Source organism: Panthera uncia (genome assembly GCF_023721935.1).
Source record: "Panthera uncia isolate 11264 chromosome A1 unlocalized genomic scaffold, Puncia_PCG_1.0 HiC_scaffold_16, whole genome shotgun sequence".
NCBI classification, from domain to species: Eukaryota; Metazoa; Chordata; class Mammalia; order Carnivora; family Felidae; genus Panthera; species Panthera uncia.
The window spans coordinates 7418749-7440767 of NW_026057576.1; the positions used below are offsets into that span (position 1 = coordinate 7418749).

Here is a 22019-nt window from a genome sequence, read left to right on the forward strand (position 1 = left end):
ACACACACACACACACACACACACACACACACACACAAATTCCCTTGAGATGTAATTTAGTGCAAATTTAGAGGTAAGATGGTGACAACTACCATTAACTTTCATGTATAAAAAAGCCCCGCCAACTACTATTAAGATTGTTTGCTAACTTTATGACAATGTCTGCCAATGAATTTATGCTTTTATTGGACAAGCTATTCAGTTATCAGTCTGTTCACATTACTGGTATTTATAAGTCCCATGAAATGTGTATATTTTTAAAAAAATTTTTGAGATGATTTCATTGAGTACCTTAAGTTGAATGCCCACTTCAGACATAATGACTTGTACTTTAACCTGCGTAGAATTTTAAAAATTAAAAAAATCAATTCAAAACAAATCTATTTCTTAGGAATTAGCTGCTGCTTTGAAGTGGGGGCTATTCCTCAGTAGGAAATCAGGTAGCAAAATGGGGAGCAGAAAAAGATAAGAGTTTGGAGAATATTTTTACCTATATTTTGTGCCCTTGAAGCATTTCTTCATATTGCAGTGAGAATAGGTAAGTGCCAGTGGAAAAAATTGTGTAGAACATTTAACTTTGCTGGTAATTTCTATTCATTAAAGTTGGGTAAAATGGGATTATAATGTATATCTCTACAACAGTTATTGCTTTATATCATATTGTTGTTCAGCCTGTTAGGACTGTGGGTTATTTTGGAGGTGTGTATTGGGGGTGGGGGTGGGAAATGGTGGGTGGTGATAGGGACGTTAGAGGGAGTATCTTAGAAATTTTGCTTGTTTCCTATTCCACCATTCCTGCTGTCCTCTATATGTTAGTTATGTTAGTTTAGATTAGTGTGGGGGATGTTAGGAGTGGCCTGGTTTCTTTCCTTCTTTTTCCTAGCCAAGGAAGTATCGCCTGGGGATGCTGGAGGAGAGGCTAGTTCCGATGGGATCAAAGGCACGAAAAGCAAAGAACCCTATTGGCTGCCTTGCTGACAGGTGTAAATCAGGAGTACCCATCAATATGGTTTGGTGGAACAGAGTCACAGAAAACAATTTACAGGTAAAAATAATTTTATTAGACATTTTTTGAAAGTGAATATCTTGGCTGCTTTCTGTGTCTGTGTGGGTGGTGGGTGTGAAGGTTGGATGGCTTAGTTGATATCCTTAGGTGATTTTTTTTTTTTTTTTTAAATCGAAGTAAGTTTAGTGGCCCGTTAACCAATTCAATGATTTTCTGTGGTGGCTTTTGAGCTTTCTCTGCTTGTAGTATATTTTCCTATTCTTTTATTAAATTTAGTTTTTCCCTTTTGGATTTTGTTAAGTTACGAGTTCAAATTATATTTCATACACAGTTATTCAGGGTACTATATTCAAAAGTCGTTATAAAATTTATCATAGAAGTCTCATTTATTTGCAATCTCAATAACAGGAAGCTTCATATGTTGTCTTTCTGTACATTTTTTACTACTAAATAAAACTTGTGTGTAAATAGACTTGTTACGTGTTGGTTTTAAAACCAGCTTCGACAGTATGTTGTCATAGAGTTGTGGCAGGCACATTTCAGTCTTATCATTGCTGAATAATGAAAATGGATTTTATCACAAAGGTTAGCTTTTCAGTAAGATTCTGAAGTACCAGGGGAAAGGTTTGAATTATATTCAATTGTAATTTGGATAATAATGATTATATTCTCCTTTAATGACACCGGTAATGGTATAATACAGACCTGTTAATCAGAACTGCAGTCTGGGTGGAAGTTGAATATCCTTCTCCCCAAACTTTCAGAATACTTGGGTATTTTTAATGCATTGCTAGCCCAGAGGCGGTAAACCCACATACATACACCGCATGCACAAAACATACAACAAAGTTAACAACTTGGTTTTATTTCTGTCACCACTTTGTGTTATGAAGGGGTTCCACGATACTTTGGTCTGTTCGGTATTAATACCACAGCGATATCTATATTCCCTTGGGCATAGAAATAAACAAGTTACTACAAAAATATTGCGAAACATAGCATTTGCCCCAAGTGAAGTTTTCATAGTATTTCCTAAAGGTAAGGAAAAGTTTTGGGGGTTGGGGAGGGTCCCCAGGATAATATCCTCAAAATTTCCTTGGAGAGTTTTGAATATGGCAATAATGAATAGCAGTACAGTTCGTTGAATTTTTATCTTTGAGATTGGTAGGAGAGAGATTTGATGTTGACGGTTAGAATTATTTTTCAGTTTTGAAAAGAAAGTCTGAAAATAAATTGCACCCTAACTAGACAAGAAGAGAGACGAGTGGAGGTGCAGTTGGCGTGCGGGCTGTGGGGCGTGACACTGGTCGTGCACGGGCAGAGCCACTCGGCCTCTTCACAATATGCCCGTCTTATCCCGGTGACTGTCTCGAGGTACCTCTTTCGAGCACAGCTCGAAACACCGTTAGGTTGCTGTAAGAGCGTATGCTAGAATTATGCTTTCTGTTTGGTTAAAACGGGTTATAATAGACAAACCTTTCAATGTGCAAAAGATTGGTGTTCTCTGAATCTCACATTTCAAATACTACTGTTGTTTTATGCTGCAGATAGTTCTTTTCCTTTAAGGACATGAGAAATGCCTTATTAGCTTGGTCTAACATCGGAAGGACGGTACCTCCTTCCAGTATCAGTGACACGTTGAAGTACTAAAAAAATACCCACTTAGGGGCGCCTGGGTGGCTCAGTTGGTTAAGCGTCTGACTTCAGCTCAGGTCACAATCTCACGGTCCGTGAGTTTGAGCCCCGCGTCGGGCTCTGGGCTGATGGCTCAGGGCCTGGAGCCTGCTTCCGATTCTGTGTCTCCCTCTCTCTCTGCCCCTCCCTCGTTCATGCTCTGTCTCTGTCTCAAAAATAAATAAACGTTAAAAAAAAAAAAATACCCACTTAGTGTCCATTACTGTATCTGTGGATTCCTACATTGGGCACCTGGTGGTGTTTATGCAGGGCAAGGAGCATGTCAGCCTCTTTTCTTTTCTTTTCCTTTCTTTTTTTTTGGGGGGGGGGTGGTGGTGGTTATCTTTTTGTTGTGTGAAGAAAACTAATTCATGTAAATCCATTCTTTTACCATTTTTGTTTTAGTTTTATATGATGCTTTTTAACATTTTCTATTTGTTCACATAAAAAATTTTACTCAAAAAATGCGTAGCCAGATACGTTAATCTTTCCTGTTTCCTTTCCTTTAAATCTTAGGTCTTCTCAATCCTACGGTCAGAGAAATACTAATTTATATTTCATTTTAGTAGTTATAGCTGTTGTTTCTTAAATGGTTACCTTGTGCCAGACACTGTGGTGAGCTCTTTACATAAATCATCCCTTTTGGTGTTCCTCCCAGTTTAGGACGCAAATGTTACTGTTAAATGAAGAAACATCTTCAGAGAAGCTAAGTAACATTAAGGTTAAATAGTAGCCAGTAGAGAAGCGGGCGTTTTCACCCATGTTTGTCACCCATGTTTGTCCGACTTTAAAAATCTCTTTCCCTCTCTCTGATATACCCTCTAATGTATTAGAGCTGTGATTGATTTAATGATCTAGCTAGTTAACTGAACTTCTGAGGAGGAACTTTGTTTTAGGTGAGAGTGCATCCACAGACTGTGCATACTGGACGTGGACTGTGGCCTCTGCCTAACTGCAGTATTTGTAAAGTTAGTCCTTTTTCCTCGCCTTTCCATCCGATTCTTAGTGACAGTTACTTTTCTTTCTGGATCTGGAAACACCTTTACATTGATTTCTTGGTCTTAACCTAACACCTCTAGAAGTTTTTCAATTTCTGAAAACAAAAGGTAACAACAAAAACCTTGAGTCAAAAACAGCAACAGAAACTTTCTCTGAAGTCTGAAGGTTTCCACCTGAATCATTCCTAATTGCATTTATTCTCTTCAGTGTTGCATTTCTTTCAAGAGCTCTGTGATCCCCCATCTTTTAGCACTTAGCAATCTTTTTATTTCTTTTTCACCAAGAGTCTCATGATATGAGAGAGCCTGTTTACCAAACCCACGACTTTTGTAAAACAGTGATTCATGCTTTCATTCTAATACATTCATACAAAAAAAAAAGATGTATAAATACAAAACATGCTCGTCAGAGAATCAACGATACTGTTTTCCTTAGGTTTTTTTGTAGCTTGGTGGAGGCTAAATTTATTTTACATGTGGCTCTTTTGACGTACATCAGGTCTCTGTACTATGTTTGTGGAGTTTCCACTTGAGGACCTTTAGAATAGCTTCTGTTCGTTTCTCTGATGTCTTTACCACCCATTTATTCCTTCAGTATCTGCAACTTGGCATTTTACAAGTTTCACTGAAATTGCTCTCGTACAATGTCAGAGATCTTCTTAATTACCAAATACAGCATTTGATCCAGCACTTAGAACCGCTGGCCACCTCTCTGTTTTTGAAACTCTTTCCTCTTTGCAGTCTTGACTCGTTTCACCTGTGGCTCCTTGTGAGCTCCTTTTCTTGGCTCGCTTGTTTTTTGCTTTCCCTTGTACGCTTAAAATTCTTTTTTTTTTTTTTTTTTAATTTATGGGATTCTTTTTTAAAAAAAAATTTTTTTTTTAACGTTTATTTATTTTTGAGACAGAGAGAGACAGAGCATGAACGGGGGAGGGTCAGAGAGAGGGAGACACAGAATCTGAAACAGGCTCCAGGCTCCGAGCTGTCAGCACAGAGCCCGACATGGGGCTCGAACTCACGGACCGCGAGATCATGACCTGAGCCAAAGTCGGCCGCTTAACCGACTGAGCCACCCAGGCGCCCCCGCTTAAAGTTCTTAAAATTTTATTTCTATTAGAACCGTCTACTGAGTTCAAGATCCAGATTTTTTGTGCTTTCTATCTTTGCATGTAGATACGTATCCCATTATCACTGCAAATTTGGCATGTCTAAAACTCAGTGCATTTTTCTCTTCTCCAAATCTGTGGATCCTTTTGTGGTTCTTCTTTTTTTTATTTTTTATTTTTATTTTGCTTCAGTATATGAAATTTATTGTCAAATTGGTTTCCATACAACACCCAGTGTTCATCCCAAAAGATGCCCTCCTCAATATTACTAAAGTGGTTTTTCTTTAGTAAATGACTTCCTCATCTTCCCAGTCACTGAGGCAACATGTGTTGACTTCTTCCCGGTCATCTCACATTCTGCCATTTGATATAAGAAGGGAACTACTGAAGTTTGGCTATCCATTAATTGACAGATAATACATTGGACAATATATTTGCCATCATATTAAGGCTGTTCTACAGTAATGACATATCATCCCCAATTGACAAATAATGGAAGTTGCAATTTAGAAAAACCTTACTTTTTTTTTTTAAAGGTTTTATTATTTTTTTTTTTTAAGTAGTCTCTACACCCAACATGAGGCTCGAACTCACAACCCAGAGACCAAGAGTCACACACCCTACCAACTGAGCCAGCCAGGCACCCCCCAAAATTTTGTTGTTAATAAGTGATAGAGCTAGGATTCCTAGCTCAAGTCTATTTAATTGTAAATCTGAGATTTTTCTACGATGTTGTCTGCCTGTAGTCTGTATTCTTTAAAATTCTACAGTATCTTCTTCTTTCCTTTTTTAACACTACTGATATAGTTTATATAAACCCTAAGTGTATCTTCTGAATAATTTTTCTCAAATCCCTTCAGGATCTGTTCTACTTATCTAGGGCTATCTCTCTTTAACCATCCACACTTCCTAAATTCTAACCATTTTGAATCTTTCATACCTCATATAACATGAAATATGTTGTCACTTCTCTGTATCTTTGTATTTTGTGCTATTATTAACCAAATCTGAAAAACAAACAAAAAATCTTTCCTCCTTTTCCCTTCAAGAGTTAACTCAAATACTACCTTCTCTGTGAATGCTTGCTTAAACACCTCAAAGAAATTTTTTTTTTTTTTTGGTTACTGTTTCTATAATACTTGGTGTTAAGACTTACCTCATTCTGTTTTATATTAAGTTTCTCTATCTGTTTGCCTTTTCTCACTGGACTGTAAATATTTTGAGTCTGAGCATGTATTTGCTACTATTTTTGTACCATTAATGTATTTTGTCTCTTAATGTTACTGTTTAATTTCCTTTTATTAGGCAATGTATGCAGTTTTGTGGTATTCTAATACTTTTATATCTTTAAAAAATTTGATCATGGGTTTTCTGGGCTATATGGCCACCATGTTTTACTTTAATGATCACAACTGTTTTAGAACAGAGGATGGTGATTTCTTTTGAAATGTTAGAGGATCTTCTATTTTTTTTATTTTATTTTATTTTTGTAATTTTTTTTTAACTTTTTTTTTTTTTAATTTATTTTTGAGACAGAGAGAGACAGAGCATGAACGGGGGAGGGGCAGAGAGAGAGGGAGACACAGAATCGGAAACAGGCTCCAGGCTCTGAGCCATCAGCCCAGAGCCCGACGCGGGGCTCGAACTCACGGACCGCGAGATCGTGACCCGGGCTGAAGTCGGCCGCTTAACCGACTGAGCCACCCAGGCGCCCCATGTAATTTTTTTTTTAAATGTTTATTTATTTTTGAGAGAGACAGAGACAGAATATGAGTGGGTTGGGGCAGAGAGAGAGGGAGGCACAGAATCCGAAGAGGCTCCAGGCTCCGAGCTGTCCGCACAGAGCCCCATGCGGGGCTCGGACTCACAGACCGCGAGATCGTGACCTGAGCCGAAGTCGGACGCTCAACCGACGGAGCCACCTGGGCGCCCTGAGGATCTTTGCATTTTTTTAAAATGCAAAAGTTTAACATTGTCCAAGTATTCTTGATACTTTTCAATCTCCTGAGCCTGGCAGTAGTCTTAATTACTTCTTGACACTGTTGTGAAGTTACAGGGCTTCTCCATGTTGTACTTTTCCCACCATCTTCGCCCGGACACCCAAGCAGATGGCGGATGGAAGGTTCCTGGAGACGCCACACCAGGAGTACTTGATTTTACCTGAGTGTGAATTCTCTTTTATCTTTTCTTAGCCTTTGCCTGCGATGATTACCCATTTCTCTGTCTGACAAAAGCTGTATGTGAATTTCAAATTTTTTTCTTAGAACAGTAATTCTCTAGTTCAGATACTGTTGTTTAGGATTGAAATATTCTGTCACCTACCTTACGGAATTACGAGGATTCAAATTTCCAAGCCCATGGTGGATATTAAATAAATTTCCATTTCTACAGTTGCACCTTATCACTTCTAAACTTTGTCTTTGTTTATATTTATTTAGGGTGCTGTCAGTTATATTCAGATGTGTGTGGCTCTGTGCGTGTGTGCGTGTGTGTGTGTAATGAGGCAGTGACATTAATTGTCTTTTAGAGGCTCACATTTTAACTAATACTCTTGAATATTTTTAAAAATTAGTTTAAAAATGCTTTTTTTTTGGAAGGGATAACAGTGTGCTCCCATCTTTCCCATAAGAATGAGGTGTCAGGGCTCCTGGGTGGCTCAGTCCATTGAGCGTCTGACTTCTCCTTGGGTCATGATCTCGTGGTTCGTGAGTTTGAACCCCACATCGGGTTCGCTGCTGTCAGCGTGGAGCTCACTTCTGATCCTCTGTCCCCCTTTCTCTTTGCCCCTCCCCTGCTTGTGCTGGCTCTCATTCAAAAATAAACAAACATTAAAAACAAAAGAATTAGGGGTCAACTTGAATAAAAGAAGGGGAAGTGCATGGTTTTGTAAACTTCTCAAGGTGTCACTGGTTAAGATTTACTTAAAAGTAATGACATGTTAAATAAAATCATATTCATTTTGTCTCAATATGGATCATAAACTATTAGTGTTACTGTTGTTTTAGCTTACCCCCGAAGTGATATAAATGGATGAGAACGGTTGGACTGTTGGGTGTATTAGAGAGATTCATACTTGTCAACACCACTTTTGATGGCATTTGCCCCCCTTGTGGTCTGATTAAATGGCATTTCTTGTAAGAAGTATTTAAGTAGAAGAATGCTCACATTAAAATCTTTTGGCCCACAAATCCTCCTGTGAATTCTAGTTGCTTGTTACTGGTGCTTTTAAGATCCCAGCGAGGTTTTGGAAACTCACTGGATATACGTCAGTCTTTAGCTTCTTGCTGAGTTTTAGCGTTATTTCAGGTGATTTCCAGACTTTAGGCCCTAGGAGATGGAATCGTTTGGGCTTTAGATGGAATGGGTGGGAATTTTATGAGGTTGAGGCTTAAACCTGTCTCTACTCAGGGCTCCTCAGTACTTGGAAGAGTTCTAGAACTGTGGTGCAGCTCAAACGGCATTAGCATGTACATACTGCTTTCTGACCTCAGATCTGCTTCTTTTCTCTTATAGCTGCTGTTCCAAACCGTTAACACTCTGCTCACACCTACTCACCCCTTCTCTGTTACTTTTGAGTAAGTGACTTGTGTTGTTCAGAGGAGGGAAAAAGAGAGAATGAATTGTCTCATGTGGCAGCTTTTGACCTGTATACGGCATTTTCATTCATGCCCTTCCTGTTTTTCTTCCTGTGTCAGACAAACAGGTGTTCTTCTATTATATGCTTCAGAGCCTATCTTTATTCCCTCTACAATGTCTTCTATTATTTATCCCTTTTCAGTTGTAGACAGTCTCTCCCTCGACAGTGATTTCTTCCTGATAGTTTGTGACATGCCATGTTTAAGTTTCTTTTGCTCTGGGACCCCAAGGGTAAGGAATGCCACGTGAGGACATGTTCTGGGGTCAACATGTTTGAGAAACTGCAGAACAATTTGAGAAGTGCTTCCCGCTCATTGTTGCTACTTTTTTTTTTTAACTGTTAATTCATCCCTCAATCCCCAGTGTTTTGCTGTTCACTTGCATGACTCTGTTGAAACTCGTTTTGATAAGGTTACCGGAAGTATCGGTTTTTGCTTGATCTCTCTCTGCTCCACTGGACATTGTTGACCATTCCTCTTTCTTTGAAACTTGTGTTCTCTTAGCTCTTTGACTGTTCTTTCGCAGTCTCTCTTGGGGACCTCTTGTCTGTGGTCCTGGCCTCAGGAACTCTCCCAAGCTCTTGTCCTTGACTCTCTTCTCATTTACCTCGCACAGCGCCCCTTGGGGATCTCAGCACATCTTCATGACTTCAGCTACTCCCTGCTCGTAGTTGACTTCCAGGTATGTATTTTTTTATCCTCTCTGTCCTCTACACTCACCGTAAGCACTAGCTTCTTCAGAACATCTTCATCTATACGGCATAGGACTATGGAAATTCGTTATGTCTAAAATGAGTATCACATCTTTTCCTTTAAACCTGTTCACGCACATCTGGACACACTCATTCACAACCCTGTGCTGTCTTGGTTATTGATGTCACCCAGTTGTCTAACTTACGAGTTTTCTTGCCTCTTCCGTCTTCCTTATCTGTCCTATCGTTTGGCCAACGAGGGTTCGTTGATTGGGCTACTTTGAAATTTTCTAGACACTTTTTTTTTTTTTAAGTTTATTTGTTTTGAGAGAGAGAGAGAGAGAGAGAGAGAGAGAGAGAAAATGAATGAATGAATATGAATCCCAAGCAGGCGCTGTTGGTATGGAGCTCAACGTGGGGCTCAATCCCATGTACCGTGAGATCATGACCTGAGCCAAAATCAGGAGTCAGATGCCCAACTGACTTGCCACTAATTCAGGAAATTGCCTGAAATAGTCTTCACCGTTAACATCACTGAGTTATAATTTAGGTCCACCTTCATTTCTTACCTGGACACTTACTATTATAGATTAACATTATCTGCTTTCCTGCTTCTGGTCTTAACTTTCAAACCACTGCCTAACTGATTATTTGATCTTGTTTCTTATCTTTGTCATCTGTTTTTTGTCATTAGAATAAAATCCAGATCTTTCGGGAATGTATCCAAGCTGTACCTATTGATTTCTCTCCTGATTACTGCTGTAGACCTACTCAACTATTGAATACCATGCTCTTTCTGCCTCTGCCTTAGAACATTGTCTTTGAACATTGCTTTGATTGCTGTGTCTTTTTCTCTGTCTTGACTCTGCAAACTTGTCTTTTAGGATTCATTTCAAGCATATCATCTTTTGACCTAATTAGTCAGCATGAAGCATTTGTTCACTTTTCCCTAGCACTTACATCGTTCTAATTAAGGGATGTATAACCTGTCCTAAAGGCACACTGTAGATGCTTCTACTTAATATTGATATGTGGATGTTCTGAACGTCTGGGATTGTGGAGTTGGGTTCAGTGTACATTCTGTACCTGTGAAATGCCAGTCTGTGAGCCTCTAGACCATAGTGCCTGTGTTTTCTATGTTTTTCTTCTCCACAGCGCCTGGCACATTGCCTAATACGGTATCTTCTATGTATTAGCTGTTGAAATAATTGAATGGATGAACCCGGATTAGTGATTGGTGATTCATAGTATTTGGCCTGATGTTAGTCCTGAAATTTAATGCTTTGTGCATTGTCTTAAGTTTTTTTGGTAGGGTTTCATGGCAAAAAATATCATTATAGAAAAATGTTTGAAAAATCTTAACATATGTTGAATCTGGTGATTGAGTGTGACAGAGTTCTTGGTTAGAGAAAATGCCTCTAAGTAAATTTCTCTTACTATATAATGTGGCAAATAAGTTTTAGTATTATATATGTATGGATAGAAGCTGTACATAGATATAGAAAACAGTTATAGCTATATAGTAATTCTTGACTCTATGGAATGCTGTCATGGTCTTGTTTTCCTGGACTACTCATTAACTGACCTGAATAGGTCTTTTTCTCTTTTTAGGGAGGGTGATTTTTTTGTTTTTAAGCTTTCTTGAGATGCTTGACACATAAATGAGAGTAGTGCTGAGAATGAGCTAGGTAATAACGCCTCTGTGACCATTAGTGATTACTACTCCCGGGGGACTTTGACATACAACAAATAGGTTTCAAGTGGAAGAGGAGCGGTTCATCTGTTTTTGTTTGAAAATGTCTTCTATCCACCGTACACCGATTTTGCTTTTTTGTGCACGTTGATTCTGTTGGTATCAATTGAAATATCGCATACCGTGTGAATGCTTGTGTATCGTCGTGCCGTTCGGTGGCGATGATAACTCTAAGCAAAGGGAACTGTGTAAGTGGCTTTATGATGAATAAATCTTAAACTTTTCTGTAACTTTTTTGTAAAACATATATACTTACGGGAAAAAAAATCAGATACCATAGAGAAGTACAAAGAAGGAAGCCAAAATGTCTCCGCTTTCCTCACCATCCGGAGGTAAGAGCTCCCTTAACATTTTAGTGAACACGTTTACCATCCTTTGTATGCCTGTGCACACGCACACGTACACGTCTTCCTTCGTTCCCCTTCCTCTGAGACAGAAGCACACCATTTTACAGAAATAGTTACTTAGTATAATTGCTGATTTGTAGCCTGATTTGTATTTTATTTTTACTCTGGGGGCCTGTTTCCATGGCAAATAAAAATAAATCAATTCACATGATTTTTATGGCGACATGCTATTGTAGGTACCAAATTCCACATAACTGAATGCCTACTGATAGATATTTTAGTTACTTCCTTTTTAAAAACAATCATGAATTGAAAAATTACATGCAAAACTTATGTGTACAGAAATTATGTGCCCATACTTGATTTTCTCCTTAGCTTTAGTTCCTAGGTTTCAGAGTACTAAGGCATGCTTATTTTTCATTTTGATACATATTGTCAGACTGTTCTCAAGGATAGTGTTTAGGTTGGGGCGCCTAGGTGGCTCAGTCGGTGGAGCGTCCCACTTCGGCTCTGGTCATGATTTTATGGCTCGTGAGTTTGAGCCTGCGTCGGGCTCTGTGCTGACAGCTCGGAGCCTGAAGCCTGCTTCAGATTCTTTGTCTCCCTCTCTTTCTCTGCCCCTTCCCCACTGGCTTGCTCGTTCTCTCTCTGTCTCTCTGTCTCTCTCTCAAAAATAAATAAACATTAAAAAAAATTTTTTTTTAAATAAAAGAAAAAAGAATGGTGTTTAGGGTATTACCTATTTATGATGTACTTTGTAAAGGATAAACTAATGAGTATCTTTGAAAATTTACATTCCCATTGTTTCAAGATGTATATAATTACTTTTGCTGAGCTTCTGAAACGTTTTATTAAACTCTATCTTAGTACAAACCTTATTACTAATTGATTTTCATTTCGTAGGTTCTGATGTATTGATGTTACTTCACTCTAAAGATAGTCAAATTATAAATAGGAGAACTTCTGTTTATTTATCTATTAAAAAATTTTTTTTTGAGAACTTCTGTTTAAAACAACACTGGAGTACATCTCTTGGAAGCATTAGTAATCAACTTTCTTCCACAGTTTTCACCAATTTGATTCTGGTTTATTTAGAAAATCATATTTCCTCTATTGGGATGTTTACCAGTTTGCTTCAGAAAAGTTTGAAATGGAGATACTAGACTAATTTCACAATAGTAGTAATATTTTAGATGTTAATTGTTAACTTATAGGATGAAACCTTGCTGGTCTTGAGCAGGTCAGCTGAAATTAAGTATATTTTGATAATAAATATAAGTGTAAATATAAATTGACCGTATTTGGATGTGCTTGAAATAAGGGGAAATAACAACCCATTAAATTAAAAAAGTCTTACAGAAATGTGAACTTGGAGGCTCTAGTTAGCTATTTGACTTCTCCTTTCCACCTCCCCCCTTCCCCCCTTCCTCTTTATCCTGTATGACTTATGAACACTGAAGACTGGTAAAAATAGCTCTGAATAGGGCTTTTCTTTGTGCCTGTGGGTCTCATCTTTTTATGCCTTTTTACACACAATTTATCAAGGCAAAATACTTGCTAATTCCTGCCTTTCTCCCTCATTATCAGCATTCCTTCTTTTACCTTTCCAAGTAATTCACCTCTGCCAGGAAAACCACACCCCTTGGGCATAAATCTTTGGAATTAGTCCCAACTAGGCTCTTTTGTTAAGTCCAAATAGGGAACAATAATAGTGAAGATGGGAGATTGGAGTAGGTTTTAGAAAAAGTAGATAAGGCTAAGATTAACATCAACTTTTTATCTCCTGTTTGTTTGTTTTTTTTTTAATTAATTCTGTCAAGAACAGTGGAGACTTGACCTGTTCACTCTAAATGGATTTCATCAGTAAACACATTAAGCAAAACTTCATTCTCTTCCTTTCTTCCTGCTTTCCCTTCCTCTTTTTCCTCCTCTTCTTCCTTTTCTTTTTCTCTGCTTTTCTCTTTTATTCTCTTTTATCCTGGCTGAAAAGTAAAAGATGGATTAGAGGTGAGCAAGACTGGAGTTTAGTTGGTCAATAGGGATGATGTTGCAGTAAACCTGAGAAGAGATGACAGTGGTGTAGAGGAGGGCACTGATGGTGACACGGGTAGAAATAGTTGAATTTGAGAAATATTTAGAATGTAGAATAGATGTCATGATTTGATGCTTCAGAAGTATCTACAGTATCAAAAGGATAGGTGTGGCATGATTTATCTGTTTGGGAAAGAAACGATACAGACAGCGCAACAAAACTTGAAAACCAAGTTAATAGGGCATCTTGGTCCTAGGCTGTCACCATCTAGAGCTGTGAGAACTTAAATTTCTGTTGTTTAAGCCACTCATGTATGGTATTTTGTTATGACTCTAGCAGACCAAGATAGTTGGTGGTAAGTTAAACACATGTATTATAAAACCTAAGGCAACCACTATAAGAACAGAGAGTTACAGCTAATAAGTGGAGAGAAGCAATAAAATGAAAACTCAAAAGTCGGTTAATCCCAAAAGAAGGCAGAAAAAAGAAAAGGGGAACAAAGAACAAATAGAACAAATTAAAAAAAGGGTAGCAAGATGGTAGCTAGGTTTAATAATCACATTAAATGTAAATAGCCTAAATGTCCCAAGAAGAAGGCAGAGATTTCCGGGTTGGATTTAAAAAAACAAGATCCGACTATTTGAAGCTGACAAAAAACCTACGTTAGACATAAAGACAAACATATGTTTAAAATTATACCAGGCACTAGTCAGAAAAGACTAATGTGCGTGTTTATTACTAGTATTCTATACCATGTACATTATTGGACACTACAACGGGTAGTACAATTACAATTACAACAGTAATTATAGTAATAGTAATGTACGACTACATATTAGTGTATAGATTAGTAACGTACAGTATACTATGGTATACATTAGTGTATACTATATAGAGTATAGTAACTCTATAGTATAGTATACTATAGTATACATTAGTGTATACTATATAGAGTATAGTAATACAGTTGGCCCTTGAACTACATGGGGGTTGGGGTAGTAACCCTCCATGCATTTGAAAATGCATGTGTAGCTTTTGACTCCCCCAAAGTGTAATGACTAGTAGCTTAGTGTTGACTGGAAGCCATACCGATAACATAAACATTTGCATGGTATATGTATGATATACTGTATTCTTACAGTAAAGTAAGCTTGAGGAAAGAAAATAATAAAATCATAAGAGAAAACACATTTTACAGGTCCTGTATTGAAAAAATCTATGTGTAAGTGGACCTGCACAGTTCAAACCTATGTTGTTCAAGAGTCAGCTGTATATATAGTATAGTGATGTATGGGGTACATACAATATAGCTGGGATAGCTATACTCCTATCAGACAAAGTAGATTTCAGAGCCGAGAATATTATCAGGAACAAAGAGAGTTGTTAGATAAAGGGACAGTTCATTAAGAGCATGGATGTACCACTCTTAAATGTTTATGTACCTAATAAAAAGAGGGTTAAAATATGAGACCAAGACTAATAGAGTTGAAAGGAGAAGTAGACAAACAGTGATAGCGATTTCAGTACTCTGAGTATTAGAAGAAAGACAAAATCAGTAAGGATATGGGAGATTTGAATAGCTCTGTCAGTTTGACGTTCATGGAACACTCTGCCCACACACAGCCAAATACATATTCTTCTTAAGTGCACATAGAACATTGACTAAGACCAATTCTGGGTCACGGAACGAGTCTCCATAAGTTTAAAAGGATTCAGGTCATACAAATGTGTTCTCTGACCACAATGGCATTAAAAGAGAAATCAGTAACAAAGATTTTTGGAGAATCTTTAAGTATTTGGAAACTGAACAGCACACTTCTAAATTATTCATGGAGCAAAGAAGAAATAGGGGAAGTAGAAAGTTCAGTACAACTTTGTAATAGCACAACTACTTTGTAATTTTCATTTTGAAGTGAATGACAATGAAGCCATGTTAAAAGTTGTGGGATGCTGCTAACACACTAATGAGGTAGATTTTTAGCATTAAATGCCTAGAGTAGACAAGAAAAGTTCCTAGGTCAATGACTTCAGCTTCTACTCTAAGAAACTAGAGAAAGAAGAACAAATTCAGCCCAAATTGGTCTCCCTCAAAGGTAAGTTCATGTCCTAATCCCTGCCTGGAACTTGTGAATTCTACTTGATTTAGAAGAAGAGTCTTTTGCAGGTATAATTAAGTTAAGGATTTGGCGATACCGTCTTGAATTATTTAAGTGGGCCCTGAACAGTGGCAGGTCCGTCCTGGTTAAGACGAGGCAGAGGGAGATTGCACACGGGAGAAGGGGATGTGAGGACCGGGGCAGAAACAGGGGACGTGGTACAAGCCAAGGAATGCCAAAGAGTGCCGGCAGTTGCCAGAAGCTAGGAGAGAAGCATGGAATGGATTCTACTCCCGTGCATCTGGAGGGGAGCACCAGCAGCTTGCTTTTAAACTTCTGGCTTCCAAGAAGTGGAAGAAAATGCATTTCTGGGGTTTTAAGCCATCAAGTTTGTGGTAATTTGTTACGGTAGCCACAGGAAACTGGTGCATACGCACTAGCAACAAATAATATAAAGTGAAAGTTTCAAAATTATGTAATTTATGATAGTGTCAGAAATACAAAATGTGGTTTGATCTGACAGAAAGTCTGAGGAACTGTACGTTAAAAACTTTGAAACTTTCCTGAGAGGAATTAAAGAAGACCTAAATAAATGGAGACGTATAACATGTTCATGCATCTGAAGACTCATTATTGTTAAGATGCAAGATGTTGATTCTTACCAAATTGATCTATAGATTCAGTATACTGTCAATTAGAATTCAGCAGGGTATTTAATTTTTTTTTAACGTTTATTCATTTTTTGAGAGACAGAGACAGAGCCTGAGTGGGGGAGGGGCAGAGAGAGAGGGAGACACAGAATCCCAAGCAAGATCCAGGTTTCAAGCTGGTAGCACAGAGCCCGATGCGGGGCTCAGACTCACCACCTGTGAGACCGTGACCTGAGCCTAAGTCGGATGCTCGACTGAGCCACCCAGGCGCCCCTCGGCAGGCTATTTAATAGTAATTGATAAGTTTAGCCTAATACTCATGTAAACATTCAAAGAACCAATCCAAACTAAAAAAGAAAAAAAAAAAAAGGCAAAAAGATGCGAGACGTACACTATCCGACTTCAAGAATTACTGTAAAGCTGTAGTCATCAAGATGATGTGCTTTGGACATGAAGATAGATGGGCATCAGTGGAGCACAATCAAGTCCAGAAATTAACTTGCTAATAAATAGTTGATTTTCAACAAAGTAGCAAAGGCTATTGAGCGGAGGAAGAAGAGTCTCTTTAGCAAACAGCGCTAGAATAATTGAGTGTGTGCAAAAATATTAGACTCCTACCTCATGCTTCATAGAAATTGACTCAGTGAATCTTGGACCTAAATGTAAAACATGAAATCCTAAAACAGAAGAAAACAGAGTATTTGTAACCTTTGTTGGGTTAGGCAGGTATTTCTTAGGTGTAACGACTTCGTCAACATTTAAGAACCACAGTTCTTTGAAAGCTGCTGTTAAGGGAATGAAAAGATCATAGACCTGGAGAAAATATTTGTATAACACATGGACCAAGGATGTCTATCCAGAACTGTCAAATTCCACAACAGAAAACAAAAAATCAATAAAAATGGTCAAAAAGTGTGAACAGACATTCCACAGTAGAAGATACAGAGTGGCCATTAAGTAAGTCATTGGGGAATGCAAATTAAAACCACAATGAGATACATCTATTAAAATGTCTAAAATATAAAAATCTGACCAAAGCTCACGTTCACGAGTATGTAGAGCAACTTGATCTTTCCACAGAGTGCTGGTGGATATATTAAGATAGTAGCACTACTTTGTAAAACAGCTTACCAATTAAACAATTTTTTTAAATGTTTATTTATTTTTGAGAGAGAGAGAGACAGAGAGCGAGCAAGGGAAGGGCAAAGAGAGGGAGTCAGGATCTGAAGCAGGCTCCAGTGCCTGTGCTGTCAGCACAGAGCCTGATGTGGGGCTCGAACCCAAAGACCGCAAGATCATGACCTGAGCTGAAGTCGGTCGCTTAACGAACTGAGCCACCCAGGTGCCCAATAGCGTACCAATTTTTTAAAAAGGTTATATATACACATACTGTGTGTCCAAGCCATTCACTAATGGGCACTCTCCCAAGAGTAATGAAATAGGTCTACACAACGACTTGTACCTGAGCGTTCTCTTTGTAGCTTTGTTTTTAATAGCCCCAAACTGGAAACCACCTCTGTCCATTGGATGAAAGGATAAACAAATTGTGGTGTATGGATATTATGAAATACTAGCAGTAAAAAAGGAATGAAATATTGGTGGGGTCAGTAACATGGATGAATCTTAATGTTGCCAAGTGAAAGAAGCTCGCAAAAAAACCTGCATGTATATGTATGTAAGATTCATTCATATTAAATTCTAGAAAAGGTAGATTAATCTATAGTGACAGAAAGCTGATCTGTGGTTGCCTCGAGACCAAAGTAGGGGAGTAGAGAGGAATGGGAGGGAGGAATTCAAACGAAGTTTGTGGCAACATTTGGGCATCATGGATATATTCATTATCTTGATTTGGGTAATTGTTTCCTGGTTTCTGCCTGTGACCAGAGTTTCAAAGAGGTTATATTTTAAATATGTGCAGTTTAGGGGCACCTGGGTGGCTCAGTCGGTCGGTTAAGTGTCCTGACTCTTGATTTTGGCTCAGGTTGTGATCTCACATCGCTCGTTAACAGTGCATAGCCTGCTTGGGATTCTCTCCTCTGTTTCTGTCTCTCTCTGTCTCTGTCTCTGTCTCTGTCTGTGCCCTGCCCCACTTGTGCGTGCTTGTCTCTCAAAATAAATAAACTTAAGAAAATGTGCACTGTGTTTATATGTCAGTTATATCTAAATAAAACTGTTAAGAAAAAGCAGGTCATGTTTCGTTTAGAAAGTAGAAAGATTACTGATAAAAACTTAAGCCATTAGACAAGTAAAGCAAATTGAGTTCATTATAAGGAATGTATCATGGAAGGTATTTTATGGGTTTTTATGGGTTTATTATGTAATTTTTAAAAATCCGACCAATATTCAGGAACAGTAGTGGTTTCTTATCATACATCATACCACCTTAGGGTAACTTTCTTACAGACCTTTTTGACATATTTGCAGTGAAACAGTATGTAAGAGTTTGTGCTCTATTTTCATTTAATATAATCTTCCTGTTTTTCTACCACATTTTAAAAACCTATTTTAATGGTGGCACTTGTCATTTTGTTTTGCACTATTTATTAAATTAGTCCCTTAATTTATGGGACTGATTTATTGTGGTCTTAAGTAAGTGTTCTGTTTATAGTGGAGTCCAGCAGAGTCTTAAAAATCTGAATTTTACTTTAAGATAGCAGTTTCCATGGAATCCTATAATAGTAGAAAAGCATAAAATTGTGTTGAACACGAATGAGCTATTGGGGCGCCTGGGTGGCTCAGTCGGTTAAGTGTCCAACTCTTGGTTTTGGCTTCAGGTCATGATCTCACCGTTCGTGGGTTCGGGCCCTGCCTCGGGTTCCAGGCTGTCAGTGTGGAGCCTGCTTGGTATCCTCTCTCTCTACTCCTCCCCCTGCATGTGCTCTCTCCCTCTCACTCCCTCTCTCTCTCAAAATAAATAAACTTAAAAAAACAAAAACAAAAACCCGAGTTAGAAACCTCATCAGAAAATTACTTCATTTGTGAAAAACCCTGTAAGTTAAGGAAATACTCTATCATTTTGGTTGGGTGGGATGTCTACATTGAAATGTTAATTACTGTTTTATTTAAAATATAATAACAGGGCTGCCTGGGTGGCTCAGTTACGCCTCTTGATTTCTGCTCTGGTCATGATCTCAGGGTTTGTGAGCTTGAACCCTGTGTTGGGCTCTGCGCTAACAGAGGTGGGGAGTATGCTTGGGATTCGCTCTCACCCTTTCTCTACCCGCCCCCCCCCCCCGAATTAAAAAAAAATTAAAAAATCTTTTAAAATAGTTACAACAGTGCTTTTGAAGCTAAAGGTTAGGGCTTGATTTAGTCTATTTTTGTTTAGAGAATACAGGTAGGGATTACAGGTAAATGTTGGGGGATGGTGTCAATTTATAAAAAGCACTTGGTTGTTTTTGGCATGAAAGTTGCAATACAAATTTAAGTATATGAGAACCTAAAACTCTATTTTTCTTGATAAATTCTCCCAAAGTCTTACTTGACTAAAAATTTTTTTCAAGTGTGCATTTAGAACTGTTTAAAGTTTGCTGAAAATCAGGGTTTAAAATATGAATAAAAATTAGAAATAAAATTATGAATATAAATATAATTATCTGTATATGAAAAAACAAAGTTGATACTACAGGAACATATTTGGATAGTTACGTAAGGATTATGTAAATCCTAGAGCAGGAGTAATAAAACTTTTTATTCTCTTTAGTGTTGTTGAAGTTAGAAAATTTTTACAACCCAAGTCCTTGAGTCTTTAGATGCAGCCTTCACCTCTTAAAGCTAAAAGAAACTGTTTATTTTCTGATGAACAGATATTTAATTTTAAGGTGATACTGGTTTTAGTTAACCAGTTTTGCCTTACTGTTGAGAAAATTATTTTTTTAAACATGTTCAAAGTGGGTTCCTGTGCTGTTTTGTCACTTTCTAAAACCCATCTTTATCCCTTAACGCCCCCAAATTAAAGCCATTTCAAGAATCTAACCTTTAATGGTAGTTAAGTAATTGCATCATAAAAAAGTATTCTCATTATTATTATAATTTTTAATTAATACTTGAAATATTTCTGATAGTTCTAAGAATTTACATTGTCTGTTAATAATAATAGCTCTATTCTCTTATTCCTAAACGTAGTGGGTTTTTTTGTGTTACACCTAAATCCTGTGTAATTGTTTTTTCTGCCATTTAAATCCGTTTACTTTTTCTCTAATCTCAAATACTCAGAGTTGAATAAAACCAACTCTCACCCCATCCACTCAAGGGAATTGCCTTGCCATCTTAAATCAGGAAAGAGAAAGGAGGGAAGATTTTAGATTTTTCTCTTCACTTCTTAATTAAAATTCACTGTGAGGTAGTTTTTTTGCCACTGTGACTGTTGAATCTCTGAAGGTTGCAGTTTAGTGTGTAAACTTTCATAGTTAACATTAATTTAAATAATTTCTATTATAATAGATTTGGAGGCTCTCTCATTTGTTATAATGACATTTTATATATGATTTGTTTGGGAACGGTGGAATGATTATTTCCATCCTTTTCTCCTTTGTAAGAAACCTTTCAAAGTCGGCTTTAAAATTAATTTAAAATAATTAATTGAATTTAAATTAATTTAGAGAAGCTCAGCTTTGAAATCAGGTAGTCTGTTATTCATAGTAAATATAAGGTCTAACTGACATGGAAAATGAGTAATACCTATTTCTCAGGAGTATGCCACTAAAAGTTTTTGTATACACATGTAATTTTCTTTGTCCGAATTTGCTGTCTCTTAGTAATCTTGTAGTCCTGATGTCTCCATCTCTTTTAGGCACTCTGGACTCTTTTACCAAGATACACTTTGCTTTTATCTTGACTCTTACCTTCTAAAATAGGTTTAAGATGAACTGAAACACATTGTTAGAGCTCTGAAGTGATCCTGTTAGTAGCCATGTGTTCCTTGTAACTAGGGATTAGTGTGTTAGTAAAATGCATGGGCTTCTTTTCTACCCCAGAAATTAAGGAATTGATCATACTTTTAAAGAACATGCCACTATTTTTGAAAACTTTAGACTTTGGAAGTTTTAAAAAATAAAAATAAATATATAAAAGTGGTAGAAGAGGAATTTTTTTTTTTCCCTTTGGAAAATATATTTCGGATCAGGCCTGATTCCTCCTCCTCCTCCTCCTCTTCCTCTTCTTCTTCCTTTGTTTTTTTTTTTCCTTCAGAATTTCATGTCTTAGATGTGGCAGTAAAGGAGGTTCATTCTTCAGTATGTTTTAATTAAACCCAGATTAACATTTTCTCTACATTTTATCACTTTAATGTTTGCTGGTATGTAACTGGTAAACTCTCATTTGTCTTAGAGTTTAAATTTAGGTCAGCCTATTGGCTGTAATCTTCCAAATCTAATCATTTGAACTCTAATTTATCAGGTTGAAGTGTCGTTCCTACTGAATAGGGAAGTTGTTCTTGGGGTATACAGGAATTAGTCCGTCGTCTTATTTTCTGCCTTCTGTGGGAATGCATTTTTACATTCTAATGACCAGTTCTAAAAGATTTTTAAGTGATTAAATGCTTTGCGTAATTAAATTCTCTAAGTAATTAAATCCATGATTCAGTGTGTTTTAAACTTAGTTTGTACGTACACATAAAATGTGGGCCGAAGTGTGAATTATACTAAATTATCTCCTTGGCTGACCCTTTTGAAAGCTGAATTCAAATGATATCATTAATGAATCTTTATTATGCTTAGGCATTTAGAATTGAAAATGGTCACCATCTCAGAAAAATATTTTGGATATTCCTTTGTTCTTCATGGACAAGATAGAGACCGTTTGTGAATTTGATGTACAGTCTCATAATGTTCCAGTAGTTCTTAAAGCCAAACGTTACCATGCCATTGAATATCTAAAATGTTGCAGCATAGTACAACTGTGAAGAAAATTTTTTTCCATGTGATCTCACTGTAAAATATGCCTGTGATCTCACAGTAAAATATTTGAAATATAACAGAAGTTACATGTGATACTTGTAGGCATTGAAAGCATTGGAGCCTCTGGTACATT

At 37.3% G+C, this 22019-nt stretch overlaps 1 protein-coding gene across 7 annotated transcripts in view; it reads left to right on the plus strand.

Moving 5' to 3' along the window:
• Window positions 1–22019, plus strand: part of PAN3 (poly(A) specific ribonuclease subunit PAN3) — a 132038-nt gene that overhangs the window by 18671 nt on the left and 91348 nt on the right. For 4 of the 7 annotated variants that reach the window (XR_007461200.1, XM_049647364.1, XM_049647361.1 and 1 more), the window contains exons 4-5: window positions 884–1045; window positions 9036–9101. The exons of 2 other annotated variants lie outside the window; for them this stretch is intronic. Coding sequence is in view for 4 of the 5 variants with exons in the window: in XM_049647364.1 (XP_049503321.1) it covers window positions 884–1045; window positions 9036–9101 (228 nt within the window). In the remaining variant the exon portion in view is untranslated. The remainder of the gene's footprint in view (window positions 1–883; window positions 1046–9035; window positions 9102–22019) is intronic. One more of the 7 variants, XM_049647363.1, reaches the window with a different exon arrangement.